Genomic DNA, 21,170 nt, shown 5'->3' with positions numbered 1-21,170 from the left:
CCTGTGGGAAGAGAGCACCTGAGTCCCAGGCCTTTTCAAAGAGGGAAACTTCATGGCAGGGCAACAGGCAGTGGTGGTTCACAGAACAAAACTCACAGCGTGTGAGGTTAAGGGGAGGGCAGGGCTCATCAAAGGAACTACAGCTTGGGCTTCATGCCACCCTCTTGAGTTCTGGTTCAGGAAGTCTTACGGTGACCCAAAGACAAATGATATTCACCATAGTCGCCTGCCCAAGGCCTGCGTTAACACAGTTCATTCCATTTTCCTTCCTGTCATTTGCTCCTCCAGGTGTGGTCCAGCTTTGTCTTGTATCCTGCCTAAAATGTTTTCTGATTCCTCCCACCCCCAAGCAGGATCTCATGTTCAGAAATAATCTCAAACTTGCTGTATAGCCACAGATGTTAAACACCTGACCGTCCTGCCTCCACCTCACCAGTACCGGGATCATAGGCAAGTTTCATGTGGCACTGGGGAGCATGCATGCACAACTAAGACACCCCCCAGCCCCAAAACAAGTTTTCTAGTGACTCTCCTTGCCTCCATCCCTTGGAGCGTGGAGCCACAGCCACAGCCAGCTCCACACCTACACGTGGGGTACAGGGCCACAGGTGTAGCAGGCAAAACTCTAAATACTTGTCACTGTATCTTTTTCTCATTCTTCAGTTCAAAACGGTCTATCTGGGTCAGCCTCGTCCCTGTCGTCCCTAGCGATAGCCAGAGCATCTCTTTTAGCATCTCTAGTGTTAGCCAAGCAGCTAGGAACACCCTCACAGGCATCAGATAACCCAGATAATGCTAAGAATTAAGTGACAAGAAAGGTTACTAGACCTTGGGACATTTCAGCAAGTGCATGAAGTACGGGAACAAAAAGTGGCAGGCCAAGAGAACAGCCAAGCTGCGCGCTGGAGTAGGAAGGAGCCAGGCAGACAAACCTGAAGAGGAGAGCGTATGGGGACTAGAGTGCCCCACAAAGCTGAGGAGCAACACCTGAGGATGTAGCCCAGGATTAAATATGTGCCTATGGTTTGTTTTAATGTCATTCCTGCTGCGGCTAAGGATGTGAAAGACAGGGGCAGGGGGTGGTGGTGGTGGTGGTGGATTGAGGTTGCTAGAAAGCCCTTATGCTGCAAAGCGGAGCTGAGCCTCGAGGAGGTGCGGAGAGCCGCGGAGCTGTAACTGCTCCAGGATCTCAGGTGTGCGAAGTCTGCTGCCGTCCACGCCACTCACTGAGGGGGACTCTGGTTTGTCCCGTGACCTGGTAGCCCTCCCACGCCGCAGCACCCCATGCCCACCCAAAGTCCCCGAAAAGTCCACTTCCCTGCCCGAAACTCCGTCCCGCGGGACCGGATCCTCCCACCGTACGACGTGCCCCGGGTCCTGCGCGCCCAAGCCCTGGGGGTGTCGCCAGCCTCAGGCTCCGGGAAAAGGGCCCCGATCAGTTCCATTCTTTCAGCCCGAATCTACAGGGCTGCGGTCGCCAGAGCCGGCCGCGCGGTGAATCAGGACAAACGCCCAGAGCGGACCCGAGACGGAGGGGCAAACAGAAAGTCCGCCAGCAGAGGCGCCCGCACTCCGGGCAAACGGGATCCAGGCGCCGCAGGCCGCGTGGCTTCCCCGTCCGCTCCCCCCCCCCCCCCGACCTACCTAAGCTCCCGTGGGAACCGCGCACCTGCATAGGCTGCACGCACGGCTTCTACCTGTGCGCTAGGAGGAAACCCCGCTGGGCGGGGCTTCGGGGGCAGGGCCCCAGAGAAGGCTGGGCTTCAGGGGGGGGGGCAGTGAGAGGGGGCGGGGCTCCCGAAGGAAATTCTTCGGGGCGGGACTTAAGGGGCGGGGTTCCGGGAGCCCTGGGCCCCCGCCCCACCAAGCTCTTTGTCCCTGGTAGCATCTGTGGATAGGAAGCGGCTGCTGCGCTCCTCCCGATGCCCGTTGGTAGGCCGCGCCACGCCCCCTCCCCTGCCGGTGGACACTCAGACACCCAAGCTCCGGCTGGGCCGCGAAGCATCCTTACTTTCCCGGCTAGTCAAGTAGGCTTGAGGAATGCTTCCTCCACACGAGCGGTACTGATGCAGCTGGATCTGAACTACCTCCACGGTCAGAGGCTCCGGCTGGTACACGCTTCGTAGGTTTGGAGTCGCCATTTTTGACTTTTCTGAGAAAACAACAGTGCGAACAGATTAACCCCAAGGGACATATGGGATGCAGGGCTCCCCGACCTTGGACATGCTCCTCCCTCTCCCGAAACTCAAGCCCTGTTCTCATCGACCTAAAGGAACTCAGCTTCCGAAAGAGACCAGGCCTAGAATGTTAGCAGTAATAGAGAATAAGTTCAATTGCATCTATCGAGATCACTGAATAAGGCCCAGCTGTTTGAGTATTAAAAAAAAATGGTGCTTTTAAAAGCCGGCAAGCCTGACGACCTGAGTTCCATCCCCTGGGACCCACTTGTCCCTCTGACCTCCATGTGCAAGGCCACAGTCCACGCACAAAATAAACACATAATTAAAAAGAAAGAAGGCACTGAGGATGCAGCTCAGTTCGTGGAGAGCTTTGGTGGCCCTAGGTTTGCTCTCCAGCATTGCATGAGAGAGAGAAACATGTGAGTATTTTGCAGGTTTTTTTGTTTTGTTTGTTTTGGTGGTGGTTTGGTTGTTTATTTTTACATAGGGTCTCATCTCACTTAAATCTGGCTGTTCTGAATTCTCTTTGTAGACCATGATGGCCTTGAACTCAGATCTGCTAGCCTCTGCCTCCTCCTGAGTGCTGCGATTAAAGGTGCAGGTCACCACTGCCCGGCCTCTTGTTTGTTTATTGAGATAGTTTCATATAGCCTAGGCTTGCCTTAAACTCATGTAACTGAGGATGATCTTAAACTCTCAGGGCTTTTGCATCTACCCTCTAGGTTGCCACCACCATGCCTGGCTTGAAGTTTTTCTTTGCTATTTTTCAAGACAGCGTTTCTCTGTAGCTTTGGAGCCTGTCCTGGAACTCGCTCTGTAGACCAGGCTGGCCTTGAACTCACAGAGATCCGCCTGCCTCTGCCTCCTGAGTGCTGGGATTAAAGGCGTGCGCCACCACCACTCGGCGAAGTTTTTCTATTAAAGGCACTGAATGACTTAATCTCTAAGTACTTTAATGGCACCCCCCACTATTTGTGGGTTCCAGGCTGATCAGGGTGAAAGAACCCTGACTCAACAACAGCCAAAACTCTCAATCTAACACAAAAAACCAAGGCAGGGACATTCCTGAGTTCCAGGCCAGCCTGGGCTATCCAGGTAGGCAAGAAGAAAGTGGGGACGGGTTGGAGGGGGTGAAGGAAGGAAGCTGGAAAAGCTCTGATATAAACAAACCTGGCTGAGAAATGCAGGGTGGGGAAAGCAGGGCAGGGCCGGGCCAGGACTCACCCACCCGGGCCCTTTCCAGCACATCACAGCCCGCAGCTGCAGCCGTGCTTCAGGATGATTCTAGGCTTGCTTCTGTGCTGGCTGGAAGTCATTCTCAGTCCCCTCATTCCTATGGTCTCTTGGGCTCAGTCCCCACCCTTCCCCGGCCGATGGCTCTTACCTTTTTGGAACTTTCTTTATCTTCTTTGAATCCTGAGAGAAAGAACCACAAAGCCAGGTGCTGCTGGGATGGATGCTGAGGCTGACTCTGGGGTCACCCACCCCTCCCTGGGCCTGGATTCATCCAGGAGCTCAGGGAGAATGGGCTCCTGCTGAGGAGTGTGGCTGACCTGGGCCACACTCATGGAGGAGGCCATCACCACAACAGCAACTGTCAAAGGTGCCCAGCAGCCCTGACACACAACCAGGGCCCCCTCTACAGTGTCACCACCCTCGACCTTACCCCATCCCTGCCTGACCCAGCAAGCTGTCCATAGGAAGGAAGAGGGGAGGCAGAGACAGAAGGGCAAGACTAAGGGCCCCTTTGTACCCTGGCATGAGTCAATCTGTCAGATTCCATGGTGCGGATCACCCCAAAATTACACACAGTGGTCACCACTGAGTCCCCTGCCAGCAAGGGGCTCCAGGTACACCAGGCCGCTACCCAGCACGCGCAGCACAGGCGGGTCCTGGCGCAGCTCCTTGGGCGGCTCCTTTTTCTTCTTGAGCCCCTTTTTGTCCTGTGGACAAGGCCAGGAGCACACAGGTGTGAGCAAGACGACTGGGCCGCACTCACCTCCCTGCCTCAAGGTGACCAAGCAGGCCTTACCTTTTCCTTGGCAGCCTCCTCTGCTTTCTGTTTCTTCCCTTTGTCTTTGTCTTCTCTTTTCCTTTCTCTTTCTCTTTCTCTTTCTTGTCTCCTTTTCCCTTCTTGGCAGGCAAGGCGACTCTCGATGACAGGAGTGGGCATCACAGGCCAGGATAGGATCTGGAGGACAAACCCCGATCTTGGGTGAACAAGGGAAGTGACTCCTCGCAGGACCCCCACCCCGCCTTCAAAGGAAACCAAGGAGGGAACACGAATATGACAACGTGACGAGAAAAAGGTCATTGGAAAGGATGCGGACACAGAACACTCCCAGCCAATGAGAGGCCAGAGCCCCCTGCTCTGCCCACCTTCTCTTCTACGATGGTTACGGTGGTCCCTGCCAGCAGGAAGTTCTTGAACCCGCACCAGCTCCTTGAGGGTGTGCTTCATCTCATAGTTACCAAGGAATGACATCAGTCCAGGGCTTTCGGACAGTGCTGAAGAGAACTGTCCTTGGAACGAGAGGACCACGTGGGACTGTGTTGATAACCTGAGGCAAGGCTGCCAAGGGACATCCAAAAGACAGCAAGCACCCACAAATGGTGAGAGATCAAGATCCACGCAGGGCAAAGGACCCAGAAAGCCAGGAAGAAACATTGGCAAAGGCTGAGCAGAGGTGCTCTTCTGGGCATGCTCAGTGTGGAACAGCAGATGTCCTCCAGCTAGAATCTATAAAGGTTTTTGTTTGGTTTTTTGAAAGAAAGTTTCACTCTGTAATTCTGGCTGACCTGGAACTCACTAAATAGCTCATGCTGGTCTCCAAACTGAAGTAATCCCCCTGTCTCTACTTCCTAAATGTTGGAATTGTAGGTCTGTACCACTATGCTCGACTCCAAAATTAAAAAAAAAAAAAAAAAAACCAGCCAAAGTGGAAAAAACATCATAAACACAAGTCATCTTACAAGCGATGCTTTAAGGCAATACGAGTTCTCCTGGGACATGTGGTGGGGGCTTGACAAACCAAAGGTGGCAAAGCAAGAATTCCGAAGAGCACACCACAAAAGAGCTGAAAGGGACTCCGACAGGTATCATAGGCCATTGTTCTCAGCAGCATCATTCGACCGGCCAAGGGGTGGAAGTCAGGCATTGACCCACCGCTGAGCAGGTGAATGAGTGAAAGGGGGGGGGTCTCTCCATCAGTGGAAGACTACACGGAAGAGAATTCTGACCCATGCTACAGCATACATTAACTTTGAAACTGCATCATGCTCAAAGAAATGATCCAGACTGTATGGAAGCCGAACCTGGACAGATCTGTAGAGAGGAGCAGGGAGGAGGCTGGGGTGGAGGAGGGGCAGGCCGCTGGGCAGGTGGTGTTGAGCGGAGAGTTCTGATCTGAGATGATGGAAAAGGAGCCCTGTTCCCCCAGTGATCCCTTGGCTCAGCCCCAGCGAATACAGACAGTGTGGCTGTGCTGTATACTCAGGCAGGGTTTTAAAGGGAGTTATAATCAAGAATCCAGGAATAGAAACAGAAATAAAGGGTTCAGTACAGGAATATAGAAATATAAAATTGTGTTGGGCAGCAGTGGCGCACACCTTTAATCCCAGCACTTGGAGGGCAGAGGCAGGCGGATCTCTGTGAGTTCAAGGACCAGCCTGGTCTACAGAGCTGCACAGTGTGGAACTGTAGGGGGTGTCAGGCAATGGGTGCCCATGTGACCAGATTCCAGTGGAAGTGCCACTGCCGGGCCTTAGGGAAGCTTCTCCAGCAGACCTCATTTGTTTTCAAGAATTGTCACAGCATGTTGGACCTACTGTGTGACCCCATCATGGCTCTACTAAGACTGGACTCCTAGACGCTTAAAGCCTGTGCCTGATTTCCTCTTGGACTTTCCCTCCCATGCCTCTTCATTCATTCATTCATTCATTCATTCAGAGACACCCATTACAGAGCCCAAGGAGACCTCAAGCTTTCTAAACTGGGATGACAAACATGTACAGCCATGCTCACTCTCTTTTTCTCTGGTTTGTTTTTCAGACAAGGTTTCTCTGTGTAGCCCTGGCTGTCCTGGAACTCGCTCTATAGACCAGGCTGGCCTTGAGCCCACAGAGATCTGCCTGCCTCTGCCTCCCGAGTACTGGGATTAAAAGCATGTGCCACCAACTCCTGGCCACTCACCCCGCTCTTATTAATTTTCCCCCAAGTAAAAAAGCATTGGTTTAATTCCTCAGTTGAGCCCTGATGTAGCTAAGTGGTAGAGCAAAACGCAGAGCAGCATAGAATGGAGGAGGTCCTGGGTCAAGCATCGAAACTAACAAAAGCAGAAGACTCAGCTGGGACCCAGCTCGGCTCCTGACAGAGTCAGATGATTGCACCCCCTGCTTGATTTTGGCCGTGGCAGCAGGACAGCTGGTTCCCCTGCTCTGTCTTCACTGGGAGCCGAGGCCCAGGATCCCTGGATCTCAGCAAGCTTAGATCATGCACACCTAGGGGTGCAGCTTGGTCCTGGTGATGCTCTGCAGACACTGAGACTTGGGTTCCCTCCCGCCACTCGAACAAACCCAACAACTCTTAGAGCCCATGTTAAAAGAAGCCAACCTCTCACACCCCAGGATGGCAAAGTGGCAAAGCCAAAGCAGGGTTTAAATGTGTGAATCAGAGCTCAGCCACACTATGTTTAAATAGCCATATTGTTTCCTGCATTCTTATGAAAGCCAGCAGGCAATTTATCATTCAATACACCATGCAAAGACGTGTGTGTGTGTGTTTGGCGTACGTGCGTGTGCGTACACGCCTGCATGAAAATTGGGTTTACTAGGCAACAAAAACCTGGCTTGTAGGCCTGGTGAGGCCTGAGATTTGAGCTACTCAGGGGCCTGAGCCAAAAGGATCCAAGTTTAAGGTTGGCCTAGAAAATTAGTGAGTCTTTGTATCTAAGCACAAAGTGAAAAAAAGATTGGGGTTGTGGGCTCTGCCATAGAGAACTTGTCTAGTAATATGAGGCCTTTGCTTCAACCTCCAATACAGCACATAAAACAAAAAACCTGCGGCCTTGAACCCAGTGCCTTGCTGCATTTCATATGAACACATCCCATATGGACAGAAAAGCTAAGAGTTGGAGAGATGGCTCAGAGATTAGGAGCACCAGCTGCTGCCTCTTGTAGGAAGACCCTGGTTCAGTTCCCAGAACCCACATGGCAGTTTACAACCAGCTATAACTCCAATTCCAGAGGGCCCTGTACCCTTCCGGACTCCTCAGGCCTCTTGGACACATTTGTAGTACACTTTTGTACACGCAGGCCAAAACACACATCCATAGAAAATAAGCACATCTGGTTTTGTTTTTGTTTTTTAAAGAAAAGCTATAAGAACTCAATCCCAATGGCTGAGATGGGAGCTCATCCTGTGTCCTCTCTGTTGACAGGAGAGCCAGTTCTTTCATAGAATCTTGCCCCCACCCCAGATATCTGGGGCTCAGAGTGGAAGGTTAGGGCTCCAGAAAAGAAAGGTCTGTGACTAAGCTCACCTACCTCTAGCTCACAGCCTACGGGCCAGCTAATAAGAAGGCATGGCCTTGGGAGAGTTCTTTGTGGTTCAGCAGTCAGACCGCTCAAGGGGAGCTGTGAGGACAGCCTAGGTTTGTGGCAACCACAGATGCTCCGCCCACCCGCAGCCGCATTCTGCCCCTTACCCTGGGGATGGACAGAGTCGCGGATCTACGCGTGGCCGTAGCTTGACAGCTCTTCCGACGAGCCCAATTGACTGTGGCAATGGGGCCAGAGCGGATGGAAAGGGTTGTCTCCGACTCCTCCATATCTGTTTATCCCAGACTCTCCCGGAGTCCTCGGCCATCTGATTCATCTCTTCGGCTATAAACTCAGACAACTCCTTGGACATGACCTCCGGAGACTCTGCTCGAATCCTCTGACGGGCGGGGCCGGGCGACTTGGTCGGGTATGGCGCTTGCGCCCCAGGATGGTCCTCCAACAGAACCTCTTGCTGGTCCTCCTCGCCACCCTCCTCATCTAACTGCTCCCCGCTGGAGGAGGGCTCGGCCATCTGCGAGCAAAGACAAACACGCCCCGGCTGTTATCCCAGCGATGTGCTGGTTGGCGCAGGCAAAGGTCTGGGGACTCCGTGAACGCGGTTCTGGAGCTGGATCGCAAATGGTCACACGCAAGGCCAGGCAGGTGGTTTACAACTCAGCCCACTCAACCTGCCTGGGGAAGGGGGATATCAGGCGGGAACCAGGCCCCCGAATAGAGGAGGTATGACTATGTGTTGAAGATTTGGGGGGGGAGAGGGCGGGGACTAAAAAGCTTGTCTGTGTGCACACAAAAGCCCTCAGGCCTGTGTGAAGTCCACTCTGCTCCCTAGCTCCGTCGCACCTCAGCCAGAACACTGTCGGGTTGGGTCTCTGCCATCGTGCTGGGGCGCACGTTCCCTTCGGCATCCTCGTCTTCCACAAGTCGTAGGTCACATAATAGCTGTAGCTGATGAAAGGGCCTTCAGGTCCCGGCTCTGGGTCCAAGACAGAGCTGTCAATAACACCCCTGACATTGCCGATGGTCACCAGAAACTGTGCCTCACGTGCCAACAGGTCTGCAAGGGAGCGATGGCAGGGCTGAGAGACTGGGCTGTCTGCTGACTGCCCACCCACAGAGTTAGAGTCCAGCTCTGCCGAGTTCACCGGAGGGAGCCGGGAATAAGCCATTAAAAATATGAAGTCTTGTTTTCATGTTTGCCAAATGGGGGTGGTGCCAAGAGGTGAGTGGCAGAGACAGTTCTGATGGAGGGAGGGTGGAGACCATCAGCTAGCATCTCAGCTGTGACAGTAGCTGCTACCCCCCAGCCATCCACCACTCGGCCAGCAAAGGCCCTGGTGCACCCTTATAACAGGAGCCACAAGGGGGTGGTGTCGACCACCATAGAACAAGATCCAAGAAAGACCAGCTGCCACCCCACGTCCCAACCACCGGGGTCCCACCACAGAGAAGAAAGCCACAAAGTATCTAGTGGACCTGACCAGGGCCAAGGGCAAAATAGGAGAGCTGCTGGCCATCTCTACAGGACCGAGGCAGGCGAAGCAGAGGCCTGGGAGTGTGATACACCTACCGCCATGAATGCTGAGCCCCCGGAACTGGTGCTTCTCACTGGGAGACACGGTGGTGTCATCCAGCACACAGAGGCGTGCCAGGCTGTCCACAGTAAAGCCACGGTAGTACGGAACCAGGGCCAGTGGGTTCCCCTGCAGCACTAGCAGCCCTCAGGTGCTTCAAAGGTGCTGAGTCCTGCTATCATGCTCTGCAAGTCCGTCAAACTCGTTGAAGCTCAGGTCCAGGGAGACGAGCTGGGGCCTGGAAGGTTGGCCAAGATGCTGCTTAGGAAGCTCAGTGAGCAGAGGCCTCAGCGCTCTGGGCCACACGCCTTGTTCAGTCCTGGACCCAGATCAGCTCTGGAGCCGTCTCCTTTCTCTCCAAAACCACAGCCTGTGTTCACGGACTCATTCTCACAGCCCTCCCCACCTGGCTTCCACCTGAACCTCCCTCTCTGCCAAAGATCAAACTCTGTTGTGCCTCTAGAAGGTTCTTTACAAATTCCTACTGACAGACATGTTGGAAACCCTGCAGGAGGCTGGGCCAGGGAAGTCTGGTGGTGTGGGACCAGGAAGGAGGGTCACCAGGCTGTGGCTGGAAATCTCTCTTCAAGCCACAATGGCCATGGCCACAGAGAGCTCGCCAGCGCATCCTCTAGGACAAACAGTAACGAAGAACGAGTATGCTAAGGCACCGGCGAATGAGACTGGCGGGCGAAGATGAAGCCCAGGCCTCCAGGAGAGACCAAGACACAGAAGCAGCAGAGTCTGCCCATGCCACAAACTACAGAGCCAGCTCACGCCAAAGAAGCACCAGGGAATAATGTTGTCATGGCAACTGTCGTGGTCACCCCAGAGCCTTTCCCACAGCCTGGACCCAGCCTCCCCACTTTCCTCTGTCCCCTTCTTCCCAGGTCTGTTCTGCTATGCTGGGCCACTGGCCAGTCCCTGGGGAGGGACAAAAGGACAGTGCAGGGGGGTCACCACAGGCCTTGCACAGCGTCATCCTTCCTGGAGATAGTGGGTTCCCAGGACAGAGCCTCTCACTTGGTTTGTTTATCTCTATCTATCTGTCTGTCTGTTCTGTTTTTCAGACAGGGTTCTCTGTAGCTTTGGAACCTGTCCTGGAACTCACTCTGTAGACCAGGCTGTCCCTCAAACTACAGAGATCTGCCTGCCTCTGACTCCCGAGTGCTGGCATTAATGGCATGCGCCACCACTGCCCGGCTGATTCTCTCTTTTAATTAACAGCAAATGATGAGCTTGAGCTCACAGAGACCCCGCCTTGCCTCTGCCTCCCGAGTGCTGGGATTAAAGGTGCGCACCCAACCACCGCCAGGACCCCTCACCCCCTTTCTTTTTAAGATAGCAGGATCTAATGGATCTAATGTAGCCCAGGGCTTGGTTTTTTTTTTTTTTTTTTTGTGTGTGTGTGTGTGTGTGTGTGTGTGTGTGTAATCCCGAGCTGGTATTTAAGCCCAAGGTTATGCTATATTTTAAATAAAAAGGCCAGATACTTGCTCTCAGTCAGTGACATGACCCTGCATTGGCTGTCCCAAGAAGATCAAGTGTGCTGTTTCCTGTGTGTGTTTATGTTTGCTGAAGCCAGGGAACAATGGAAGGAAGGAGTCCCAGTGAGCATAAGACATGCATATCGGTAAGAATAGCAGAGAAAGGGAGGAAGCCTGAGGTCGAGGTCGGCCAGAGAGGGCATTACCCTTTCCACGGCACCTTCTGCCTCCGAGAGGGGTGGGGGGCTAAGGAGGGGGACCAGGCGGTCTACCACATCTTCAGCTACACAGTGAGCTTGAGGCAAGCCTGGGCTACATTAGATCCTGCTGTCTTCAAAAGAAAGGGGGTGAGGGGCCTGGCGGTGGTGGTGCACACCTTTAATCCCAGCACTCGGGAGGCAGAGGCAGGCGGGTCTCTGTGAGCTCAAGGCCAGCCTGGTCTACAGAGCGAGTTCCCGGACAGCTAGGACTGTTATGCAGAGAAACCCTGTCTCGAAAAACCATAAAAAAGGGAAGGGGAGAAGCAGAATGGAAGGGAAGGGAAGGGAAGGGCCGGTATAAAAATCCCACCTATGGAAATGCCCTCAGTGGCTGAAATCCTGGGGCTTCTCCTGGGGCCATCCTTCTTGCCCCAGCTCCCTGTGACAGCCTTTTATAGATGGCTTTCGACCTCTCATGCTTCTCACAATCCTGAATTTTAAGTTTTCCCTCTGTGAATCCACCAAGGAGGACACAAACTGGGGGTGGGGGGGATACCCTGCACAACCGCTAATAGATGCTGGGTGATAGTGGAGCTCCCAAGAGCTGTCTCTAGACGGTGTTCTCAGCCTGGGGTGGTTTGCCTCAGAAGACTGGCTTCTGAATGGAGATATTTTTGATTTTCACAAGGAAGGGCAGAGAGAGGCAGAAGATACTACAAGCACCAAGCAGCTGGAGGCCAGAGTGCTGCTAAATGTCTCCAAAACAGAAGGCATGGCCCAGCTGAAATGCCCAAGAGCTAAGCTGAGGACCCCCACCAGCAGCTGGCACCTTGTCCTCCCTGGAGCTCCAGTGGGGCATTGTGACCGAGTGAGAGTAAAATCCTAGTGTGTGTTTAGCAGCCATGTAGAAGCCACAGGACCGGCAAAGCCGAGTCCTCCAGGGCCTAGTCACCCCCCCACCTCTTTCTTAAACGCCTCTCCATCCTTTCATCCAGGCCCCAAAGTTACCAGTTTCTGGCGGTGACATACAGACTCTCCAAAGGCCCAGCAGTTGTTGTGTCCTAGCCCCAAGTGCTGCAGGTTCGGGGGTGCAGGTGAGCACAGGACACTCCATGCTGGTGATCAAGTTGCCATAGAGTTCCAGCACCATGAGAAGGAAGAGCGTCCCACTATGATGGGGGGTTGTCTCACCCCACAAACTCCTACTCTTTCCCCAGGAAACTCAGAAGGGAGTTTGGGTTGCTAACTTGCTTTAAAAAATACAGTCTGGTGCATGCCTTTAATCCCAGCACTTGAGAGTTCGAGACCAGGCCTGGTCTACAGAGTTCTAGACAGGCTCCAAAGCTACACAGAGAACCCCTGTCTCAAAAAACCTCCCTCCCGCAAAAAAAAAAAAAAAAAAAAAAAAAAAAAAAAAAAAAAAAGTCAGAGGCTTGGCATAGCCCAAACTGGTAGAGATCTTACCTAACATGCGAAGGACCCTAGAGTGCCATCTCTAGCTCTGAATGAGTAACCCGAGTGATGGCGTGCTCCTGTGATCCCAATATTTGAGAAGTGGAGGCAGGGGGATTAAGAGTTCAAGATTGCTGACCAATGCTGGTGGTGGTGGTGGTGGCACACGCCTTTAATCCCAGCACTTGGGAGGCAGAAGCAGGTAGATTCTGTTAGTTCAAGGCCAACCTGGTCTACAGAATGAGTTTGAGAACAACCTGGGCTTTCCTAGAGAACCCTGTCTCCAAAAACGAAAAAAAAAAAAAAGAAAAAAAAGAGGCGGAGGAGTGGGGAGTACTGAGAATTGGGAAACTAGTGAAAGCACTTGCTGCATAAGCAAAGAGTTCCGTTCCCAAGTCCCAAGGTGGAAGGAGAGAACTGTAAAGCGGTTCTCTGGCCTCCACATACAGACCCACAGCACATGCATCCCCCTCCCCAAATAATAAAATTGAAAACAAAAACCATTTAATGTAGGAAGAGTGAGTGAGGCAGTGTGTGCTTGTAACCCCAGGACTCAGGAGATCTGCCTAGCTTGGGCTACAACAGTAAATCCCAAGTCAGCCTAGACTTACACAGCCTCTTGAAAGAAGGGGACTGGAGGGCAGGAAGCACAGGCTTCTTCAAAGGTTCTTCACAGTTCAGGTGCATACAGCCTAGAACCCTCACTGTGGGGAGTTCAAGACAGAGTTTCTTTGTGTTCCTTGACATCCTGGAACTCGCTCTGTAGACCAGGCTGGCCCACCTACCTCTGCCTCCTGAGTGTTGGGGATTAAAGCATGCACCACCTCTACACCCGTGCCTCTGAAGACTCCCGGTAAAGTCTGCTCTACCCTTTGGTTCTGTTTCGTGTGTCTATGCGAGTGTGTTCACGTTACACTGTGTGGGCTCAGGATTGTGTGTGTGCGCCTGCACACGTGTGCGTATGTGTTCGTGTACATGTATGCGCGCTCACGCATGTGTATGTGTGTGGAGGGCCAGAAGACAGGTTCAGCTCCCTCAGACCCCACTTCCCTTGTTTTTTGAGACAGCCCTCCCACTGACCTGGAATTTACTATAGAGGCAGGCTGGCTGGTCCGAGGGTCTCAGTGAGTCCGTCTCTGTCTCCTCAACACTGAGATTAAAAGCACACCCCCACATTTTTCACATGGGTTCTGGAGAGCCAACTCAAGTCTTCATGCCTTCAAGGCAATCCCTTTTACTGACGCCTATCTCCCCAGCCCCACCCCCACCTATTGTTTTAACTTGGTAAATTCTGCCATTTCAAGTATACGACCCACAGGCTCTAATTATATCTGCAATACCAGCTTACCATCACCACCTCAAACAGATTCTGAAAAAAAAAGCAGAGAACAACAAACCCCACTAAGCAGGAAGTTCTCCTGGTCCTTCTGACCCCTGTGACCTCTGCTGACTTTTGTTTCTGTGGACTTTCCACTTCTACATATTTCATAAGTGCAATTATACATATGATCTCTCTCTTGGGGCTGGAGAGATGGGTCAGCAGTTAAGAACTCTGGCTGTGTGTGGTGGTGCACGCCTTTAATCCCAGCGCTCGAGAGGCAGAGGCAGGCGGATCTCTGTGAGTTCAAGGCCAGCCTGGTCTACAAGAGCTAGTTCAGGACAGGCACCAAAAACTACAGAGAAATCCTGTCTCAAAAAAAAAAAAAGAAAAAAAAAAGAACTCTGGCTGCTCTTCCAGAGGACCCCGGGTTCAACTCCTGGGACCCACATGGCAGCACGCAACTGTCTGTAGCTCCTGTAACTTTTGTGTGACAGCCTCACACAGACATACCTGCAGGCAAAACACCAATGCACATAAAAATACAAATACATAAATTATTAAAAAAAATCTTCTCTCTCTCTCTTAAAATCCGGTTTCTTCCATCGAGTGTGATGTTTTCTAGGTGACTGACTACCAATGTCCTTCCTTTTTTACAGTGAGCAAGACTCCATTGCATGGAGGAGACCATGTTCTGCTCCTCTGTCCATTGTGACCACTGGTCTCCGGGTTTTGTCCCCCACTTTCTGTCTGTTGTGAACAGCAGGGCTAGTAACCAGAGCCCCCCCGAGTCCTTCCTCCTGTTCTTGTTGAATGTACCGTGAAGAGAGGAGTCCAAGAATTTTGTAACTTTATAAGGAACATAACCTATGTTTTAAAAGCCTGGTGCTAGGTCCCCATGCACAACCACCCTAGCCAGAGCTGGTGGGGACAGGTGAGGGCAGGACCTCTAGAGCTGCTGACTCTAAGACCCCCATAGAAGAACCTGTACCTTCAGTGTGTGGGGGCAGATTGTTAGCATCGATTTCCCTCAATTTTATTGGCGCTCAGAATCAACTCCTCCAGCTTTAGAAATTTCAAGAGATCTTTGTCCACCAGACTCACCTGGAAGGGAAGGAAGGGAAGGAAGGGAAGGAAGGGAAACTGAGGACCCTGGCGAGCCAGGACGCACTGGCGCATGTACGTTCACATGAGGAAGTAACAGCTGTGTTAGCTCCCGTTTTGCTGCTGTGACAAAATGTCACGACAAAGCCACCCTCTTCACTCTGGCTTACGGCTCCAGAGGGTCAGGTGTCTACAGCGGAGGGGAAGGCAAGGCACAACAGCAGCGGCACAAAGCGGAGTGCTCACACTCCAACCACACACAGGAAGCTGGGAGGACATGAAGTAGGGCCCTCAAAGCCTCAGTGATGGGCTTCCTCCAGCAAGGCTGCACCTCCCAAAGGTTCCACTACATCCCCAAAGAACTGGGGAAGAAGCGTTCAGATACCTGAGTCTGGGGGGTGGGGGACATCTCTCAGTCAAAGCTCCGCACCTGCTCATCCCCAGGTCCAACTTCCCACCCACACGGCATGGTTCTGAGGGTTTAAGGGCCCAGTTCCAACTCTAAAAGCAGGCTTTTGATTTCCACACCAGTGTCCTGTGTCCTTCCTATGTTGGATCACAGGACTCCTGGAAAACAAGAATCCTCCACCACAGCACAAGGAACTTCTGCTGTAAGGGGCCAGCCCAAGCAAAGCCATCCTTCCCCTGGCGGGACAGTGTCTCCTGAGACCAGCAGAGGTACTGGAACACACATAAACACTCTTTGGCATGTCTGTTTTGCCTGCAACCCTGTAGCCTGAGTCTTGTAGTCAACTCTACTGCTTCAGCTCTGGGTGGTACTGAGAACTCAGGCTTGCATAGGTCCCTCTATGAACTCAGAACCAAACAAAGCAGGATGTTGGTAAATGGGAGAATAGAGGATGCGGGGAGGTGTGGCTAGGGAGGGGGAGTGTTTGTATCCGTCACTTGCATAAGCAACGCAATGAGCGCATTATACTCATCAACATGAACTTCAGTGAGCTGTTCTTAGGGGTTGTTGGCATTTCCCTGATAAATTTTACCTCTTCCCAAGAAAAGCATCTAGCAGTTGGCCGGCCTGGTCTTCCAGAATTACTGTGGGTTAGACGGAGCAGGGCCTACCAGCGGCTTCATCACTCTACCCGTGAATCCTGGTTTCCTGTGGCCTCAAGGTCATCAGATCATTAGAAGCCCTTCCAGGCTGAGCTTTCCCTTTCCTATGGTGACCAAGTCTACTAGTGTGCCAGGATTGGGGGGTTTCCAATCCTCAGAAAGTCCCAGACAAAAATGATATGGGTGGGTCACAGGGGAAGTAAGGGAGAGACTCGGAGGCTGGGGGTCGTTGTCATGTCTATGCCTTATTAATATGACAGCTTTCCAAAAACAGGTCTGCTTATGTTAGCCAACCCTCTCCAGGTCCTCTCTTCCACCTTAAAGAGAAACGTCATGGTCCCTTAAAGGTCTTTACCAGGAGGGTCTCACTGCAGAGCATGCAAGAGTCAGCCAAAGACATACAGGACTGAGCTCCTCCGGGGTTAGAGACAGGAGAGAGCTGCACAACCAAGGTCTCGGAGGCCCTCCTGTCTCCTAAGGAGAGGTCGAAAAGACAGGCTCCCCCAGAACCACCTCCCGAGGCCGCCCCCTCCCTTCCTGTCCATATGCCCAGCACTCACCCCCTTGTCCACCACCCGCAGGGACCGAAAGTAGTAGTAGAAGAAAGTGTCTTTGATCATCAGTGGATGCTGGATGGCCAGCTCTCTCAGGAAATGGTCCTCAGGGCTGGAGTCCTTCATCAAGGCCCACGGAGAATGGTCGCTGCGGACCAGACCCAGCAGGGCCTCCACAGTCTCCTCGCCAGCGCTCACAGTCTCCTCCTCCTTGGGGACCAAGTCCCTCCAGGCTCGCCATGTTTTAGGAAGAAAGCGTGACTTATTCTGCAGAGGTAGAAATGGAAGCCTTCTCACACTGACGTATGTCTACCGTGTTCACCATAGCAAGTGCGCGTGGGGCTCTGTGTCAGTCAGGGCTCTCTACAGGAACAGCACTTACGGAAGGTGAAACCACACATACATGCAAGATTAAAGGGAAAAATGGCCCACAGGCTGTGGCCCAGCTAGTCCAACAATGGCTGTCTACCAATAGAAGGTCCAAGAATCCAGTAATGGTTCAGTGCCCAAGGCTAGATGTCTCAGCTCATCTTTGGTATTTGCCAGAATCCCCAAGAAGTAGGCTCTACTGCCAGTGAAGGAATGAACTTGCCAGAGAGAGAGCAAGCAGGCAAAGAGAGCAAGCTTCCTTCTTCCATGTCCTTTTTACAGGCGTGCCAGCAAAAGATGTGGCCCAGAAAACTGTGGATCTTCCCACACCTCAAAGATTCAGATTAAGAGTGGGGTCTTTTTTGCCAGGTGGTGGTGGCACACACCTTTAATCCCAGCACTTGGGAGGCAGAGCAGGCATATCTCTGTGAGGTTCAAGCCAGCCGGTCTACAAAGTGAGTTCCAGAACAGCCAGGGCTACACAAAGAAAAACCCTGTCGCCAAAAAAACAAAAAAAACAAAAAACAAACAAACAAAATCAAACAACACAAAAGTGGTGTTCTCACTTCCAGATAATTTATTTAAGAAAAAAACAGAACTAACATTGCACCCAACTCCTTGGATTTAGTCATTCCGAGGTATATCCAGAATAGCCGTCACCAGGCCTTTAATCCCAGCACTTGGAGGCAGAGGCAGGGCGGATCTCTGTGAGTCTGCAAGCCAGAGTTCCAGGACAGCCAGGACTGTTACAACAGAGAAACCCTGTCTTGAAAAGACAAATAAGAGACAAGCCATTCTGGGCTCAGAGACAATCTGCAGGAATTGCTCGTCTCCCTACCGCCATGTGGTTCCCAGTGGTCAAACGCAGATCATCAGGGTTGGCAGAAGAACTTGCCACCCTGAGCCATCACAGGGGGTCCTGGCTATCTGAGACAAGCAATCTGTGTTGATCAGGCTGGCTTTGAACTCACTGCATAGCTGACAGTTACCTTGAACCCCTTGATCCTCCTATTCCCATCTCCCAATGAAGGACCATAGGCACACACCCCAACACTAGTGATGGGTAGCCGGGAAAACAAAGCGCCGCCTCTGTTTACACACTAGGTGGTGATGAGATTAGGACTCTCTAGAAGAGTCTCTCAGCACTGAGCTAACAATGCCTGTCACAGGATAATTATTGTGGGGGCAGAGCTTACTGTGTAGCCAGATGGCCTTGACCGCTCAGTCCTCCTGCCTCAGCCTCCCGAGGGCTGAGTCCCGATGTGTGCCACCACACGCAGCAGACAACAGAATATCAAAGACCAGTTCCTGTCTTACTTCACTCTGGAGTTGGGAACTTTGAACATGCAAAACGACTAGCTTTGGGGGCTGCAGAAGTGGCTCAGTCAGTATTAGGAGCACTTGACCTCTTCTAGAAGACCCAAGTTCATTCCCCAGCACCCAAGTCAGGCAGCTCAAAAGTTGCCTGCAATCCAGCTTCAGGAGATCCGGGGTATGCTTCCAGCCTGAGAGCCCTTGTCCCAGCATGCACTTACCCACACAGAGACACATAAGTAAAAAGAACGCAACAAATTAAAAGAATAAAAGGAGAGTTTGGGTTTGACATGGCACAGGAGGCTCTGTAGGCAACCTGGGAAATCGAGAAGTCGCAGCGGGAAGGCTTTCCTTGTGGGCGGCAAAGGGAAAGGTGAAACTTGAGCCTTGGTGAGTAAAACCTGAGTGTGCTCCTCAGAATCAGCCCCTCCAGGCAATGGTTGACCTACGCCTCTTCAGATTTTATGGGCTTGTTTGATTTTGTTTGGTTTGGTGCCAGGGGTGGCACTAAAGGCCCCGCCCCGGACAAACAGGGAAAACATTTAGCTCCATCCTTACCCCTAGATCCATCTTTGAAGTTCCAGAGCTTAGGACGGTGCCCAGCACAGGTTTGCCATCGGCCTGCATCTCTTGACTAAACAAAGGGAGTGTGTCCCTGATGTGTTTCCTTCTACGAGGGGAAGGCCAATTTGGCTGTTTAACTTCGGGCAGAGTGTGGGGGAGGGTCCAGGTGACAGACCGTCAGGACACATTTTCAAGGACAAGGGTCCCCTGCATACTGAGCAGGATGAACGCCCCCGCAAGGTGGAGTGACCGGAAGAGAATCTTCCTGCCCTATTGGACGGGATCTTTTTTCCCTGCTGCGCTGACCATGCCCTTGGCTGTATTTCCCTCTGTCTCTCCTCAGCCTGGAAAGAGGGCAGAGGTCACACAGAGCCCTAGGTTTCCCAAGTCCAGCGGTTACAGGAGGGAAGCAGGTAGGGATGGAGGGGCAAAAGACCCTGCCCAGAAGGGGAAAGCTAGCCCCGTAGCCCCAGAGCACAGGGGATCATTTTTTCTACATCTTCTCATGAGCGGCTGTAGAGTGTTCAGCACCAAAGCTCTTCCTCAGGGATCTCTTCCCTCTCGCATCTGCAGCCTGGGCTATCATGAGATCAAAGGTCAGCTTGATGTGCTGGGTCAGTCCATTCTGGGCCCGTCCCCACATGGCAAGGGGGGGCACTTGGTCCCTGAACCCCACATGGCAAGGGGGGCACTTGGTCCCCTGAACCCACATGGCAAGGGGGGCACTTGGTCCCTGAACCCCACCATGGCAAGGGGGGCACTTTGTCCCTGAACTCCTTCAATGTTCCAGATTGCACTGTTCACGCCAACTCTCAAATCAGCCAACGCCACATCCAAACCTCCCAGGCCGGCCTCAAACTTGTATCAGAGCATCTCCTGACCACTAGGGCACCCAGTTTCCCAGCTAGGTACCAACCTACTTTGGTTTACTCCACGCAGCCATTCTGGCCCAGTCCCAGGGACCACCTGCTGGATCCTTCCCTCCCTCACCCCCATCCCCGGCATGGGGAGCACGCACCCAGCTCCCGGTGCCACATGGGAATTCACGCAGACACAGCTTCCGCAAATGCTCTCGCACAGCGGTGCTCAAGGTCCCGGGTATGCCCTCAGTCTTTCTGTAGCTCGCGCTGGAGTCTCTAGTCTCCATGCTGCGAGAAAAAGGCTCGTTGCTACGCAACCGCCAGACGCGTACCCCTGGGTGCGAAGAGCAAGTGAAAGCTAACCTTCCCAGTATCAAAGACCCCAGCTACGTTTCTACCAGGCTGGCTGCCTCACCTTGCAACAGCAGGTAGTAGGCGCCTCTTAGGGGATTCTTTCCCTCCTCCCAAAGATCTGTGGGGAGTGCTGACTGTTGTCTCCCCACTCGGCAGATCAGAGTTTCAAAGAGGAAAAAATTAGTCCGAGGTTAAACATTTAGGACTCTAATTAGGGGATCCCAGTGCCAGGTTCTATGTATCTGCGAATCGCTGAGCACCAGACCCATTTTAGGCTCATCCAATCTTCTCTTGCCATGGCTGTAAGCACCTCCACGTGGTAGGGGCTCTCAGCCTGTGGTCTCTGAAATGGGATGGATGACTGACTGGGGAATTTTGCTGGAGTACACCACCGTGATCTCCTCATTTTCCGTCAAGTTACAAACCAATGAAGCAAATTCTACCATCTGCTCTGCAATGGCAAACAGTAATTCGCATTGGGTATCTCTGCATTTCTTGGCTTCTTCCAAAGGTGGCGTCATAGGCAAGATTTGTTTTTTTTTTTAAAATATCTTTTTGCTTTATTTGTGATGTTTTCAAGACTCACCCATGGAGCCAAGGCTGGTTTCAAACTCGCTGGGTAGCAGAGAAGAACCCTGAACCTGAACCCCACCTCCTGAGTGCTGGGCTACAAGCACGTGCCTGGCTTATCCCTGCTTTGTTGTGGGCTTTATTATTTACCAGGCTTCATTATATATAGTCTTTTTAAAATTTAGCTTGCGTGTAAGCATTTTGCCTGCATGTAAGTGTGTGTACCACGAACAAGCCTGGTGTCCACACAGCCAGAAGAGAGTATTAGATCCCCTAGGACTGGAGTCACAGGACCGTGGTGAGCTGCCACATCAGCCCTGGGAACTGAACTGGGGTCCTCTGGAAGAGCAGCCTGTGCTCATAACTGTAGAGCCATCTCTCCTCTCCCCTAGTTGGTAGCTTTAAGTTTCAACTAAAAGCAAGTAACAAGGAACTACAGGAACTATCTGGAGAGCTTACTTAGATTCCCCTTGGCTTCAAGATGTGATCAGTCCTGGCTAGTCCAGTGACCCTAAGAGTCGTGACGGAAGCACCACATTGGAGACTCCCCTGCTGTCCCAACCCCACTTTCCCCTGTCACTCTGTCTTCATGCAGCCTGCTCTCACTTTTTCCTGGATGCCACAGTTACCCTTCCGCCCC

General features: G+C 52.4%; 1 protein-coding gene across 1 annotated transcript; it reads right to left on the bottom strand.

The window, feature by feature from the left end:
- Positions 1 to 664: 664 nt before the first annotated feature.
- Lrrc43 (leucine rich repeat containing 43) lies at positions 665 to 19,893 on the bottom strand. Its single transcript, XM_042055836.1, is given in 26 exon segments — positions 665 to 795; positions 2,012 to 2,152; positions 2,217 to 2,299; positions 3,565 to 3,596; positions 3,934 to 4,023; positions 4,025 to 4,129; positions 4,281 to 4,328; positions 4,330 to 4,371; positions 4,560 to 4,607; positions 4,609 to 4,650; positions 4,652 to 4,703; positions 7,886 to 7,971; positions 7,973 to 8,026; positions 8,029 to 8,233; positions 8,560 to 8,662; positions 8,665 to 8,796; positions 9,310 to 9,457; positions 9,460 to 9,513; positions 9,515 to 9,551; positions 12,009 to 12,050; positions 12,052 to 12,104; positions 12,106 to 12,157; positions 14,773 to 14,801; positions 14,803 to 14,874; positions 16,506 to 16,766; positions 19,765 to 19,893. Coding segments are annotated over 26 exon segments (2,271 nt in total).
- Positions 19,894 to 21,170: the final 1,277 nt, after the last annotated feature.

This window comes from Arvicola amphibius, chromosome 10 (genome assembly GCF_903992535.2).
Source record: "Arvicola amphibius chromosome 10, mArvAmp1.2, whole genome shotgun sequence".
In the NCBI taxonomy this organism is placed as follows: domain Eukaryota; kingdom Metazoa; phylum Chordata; class Mammalia; order Rodentia; family Cricetidae; genus Arvicola; species Arvicola amphibius.
This window is presented reverse-complemented; position numbering and strand designations above follow the sequence as displayed.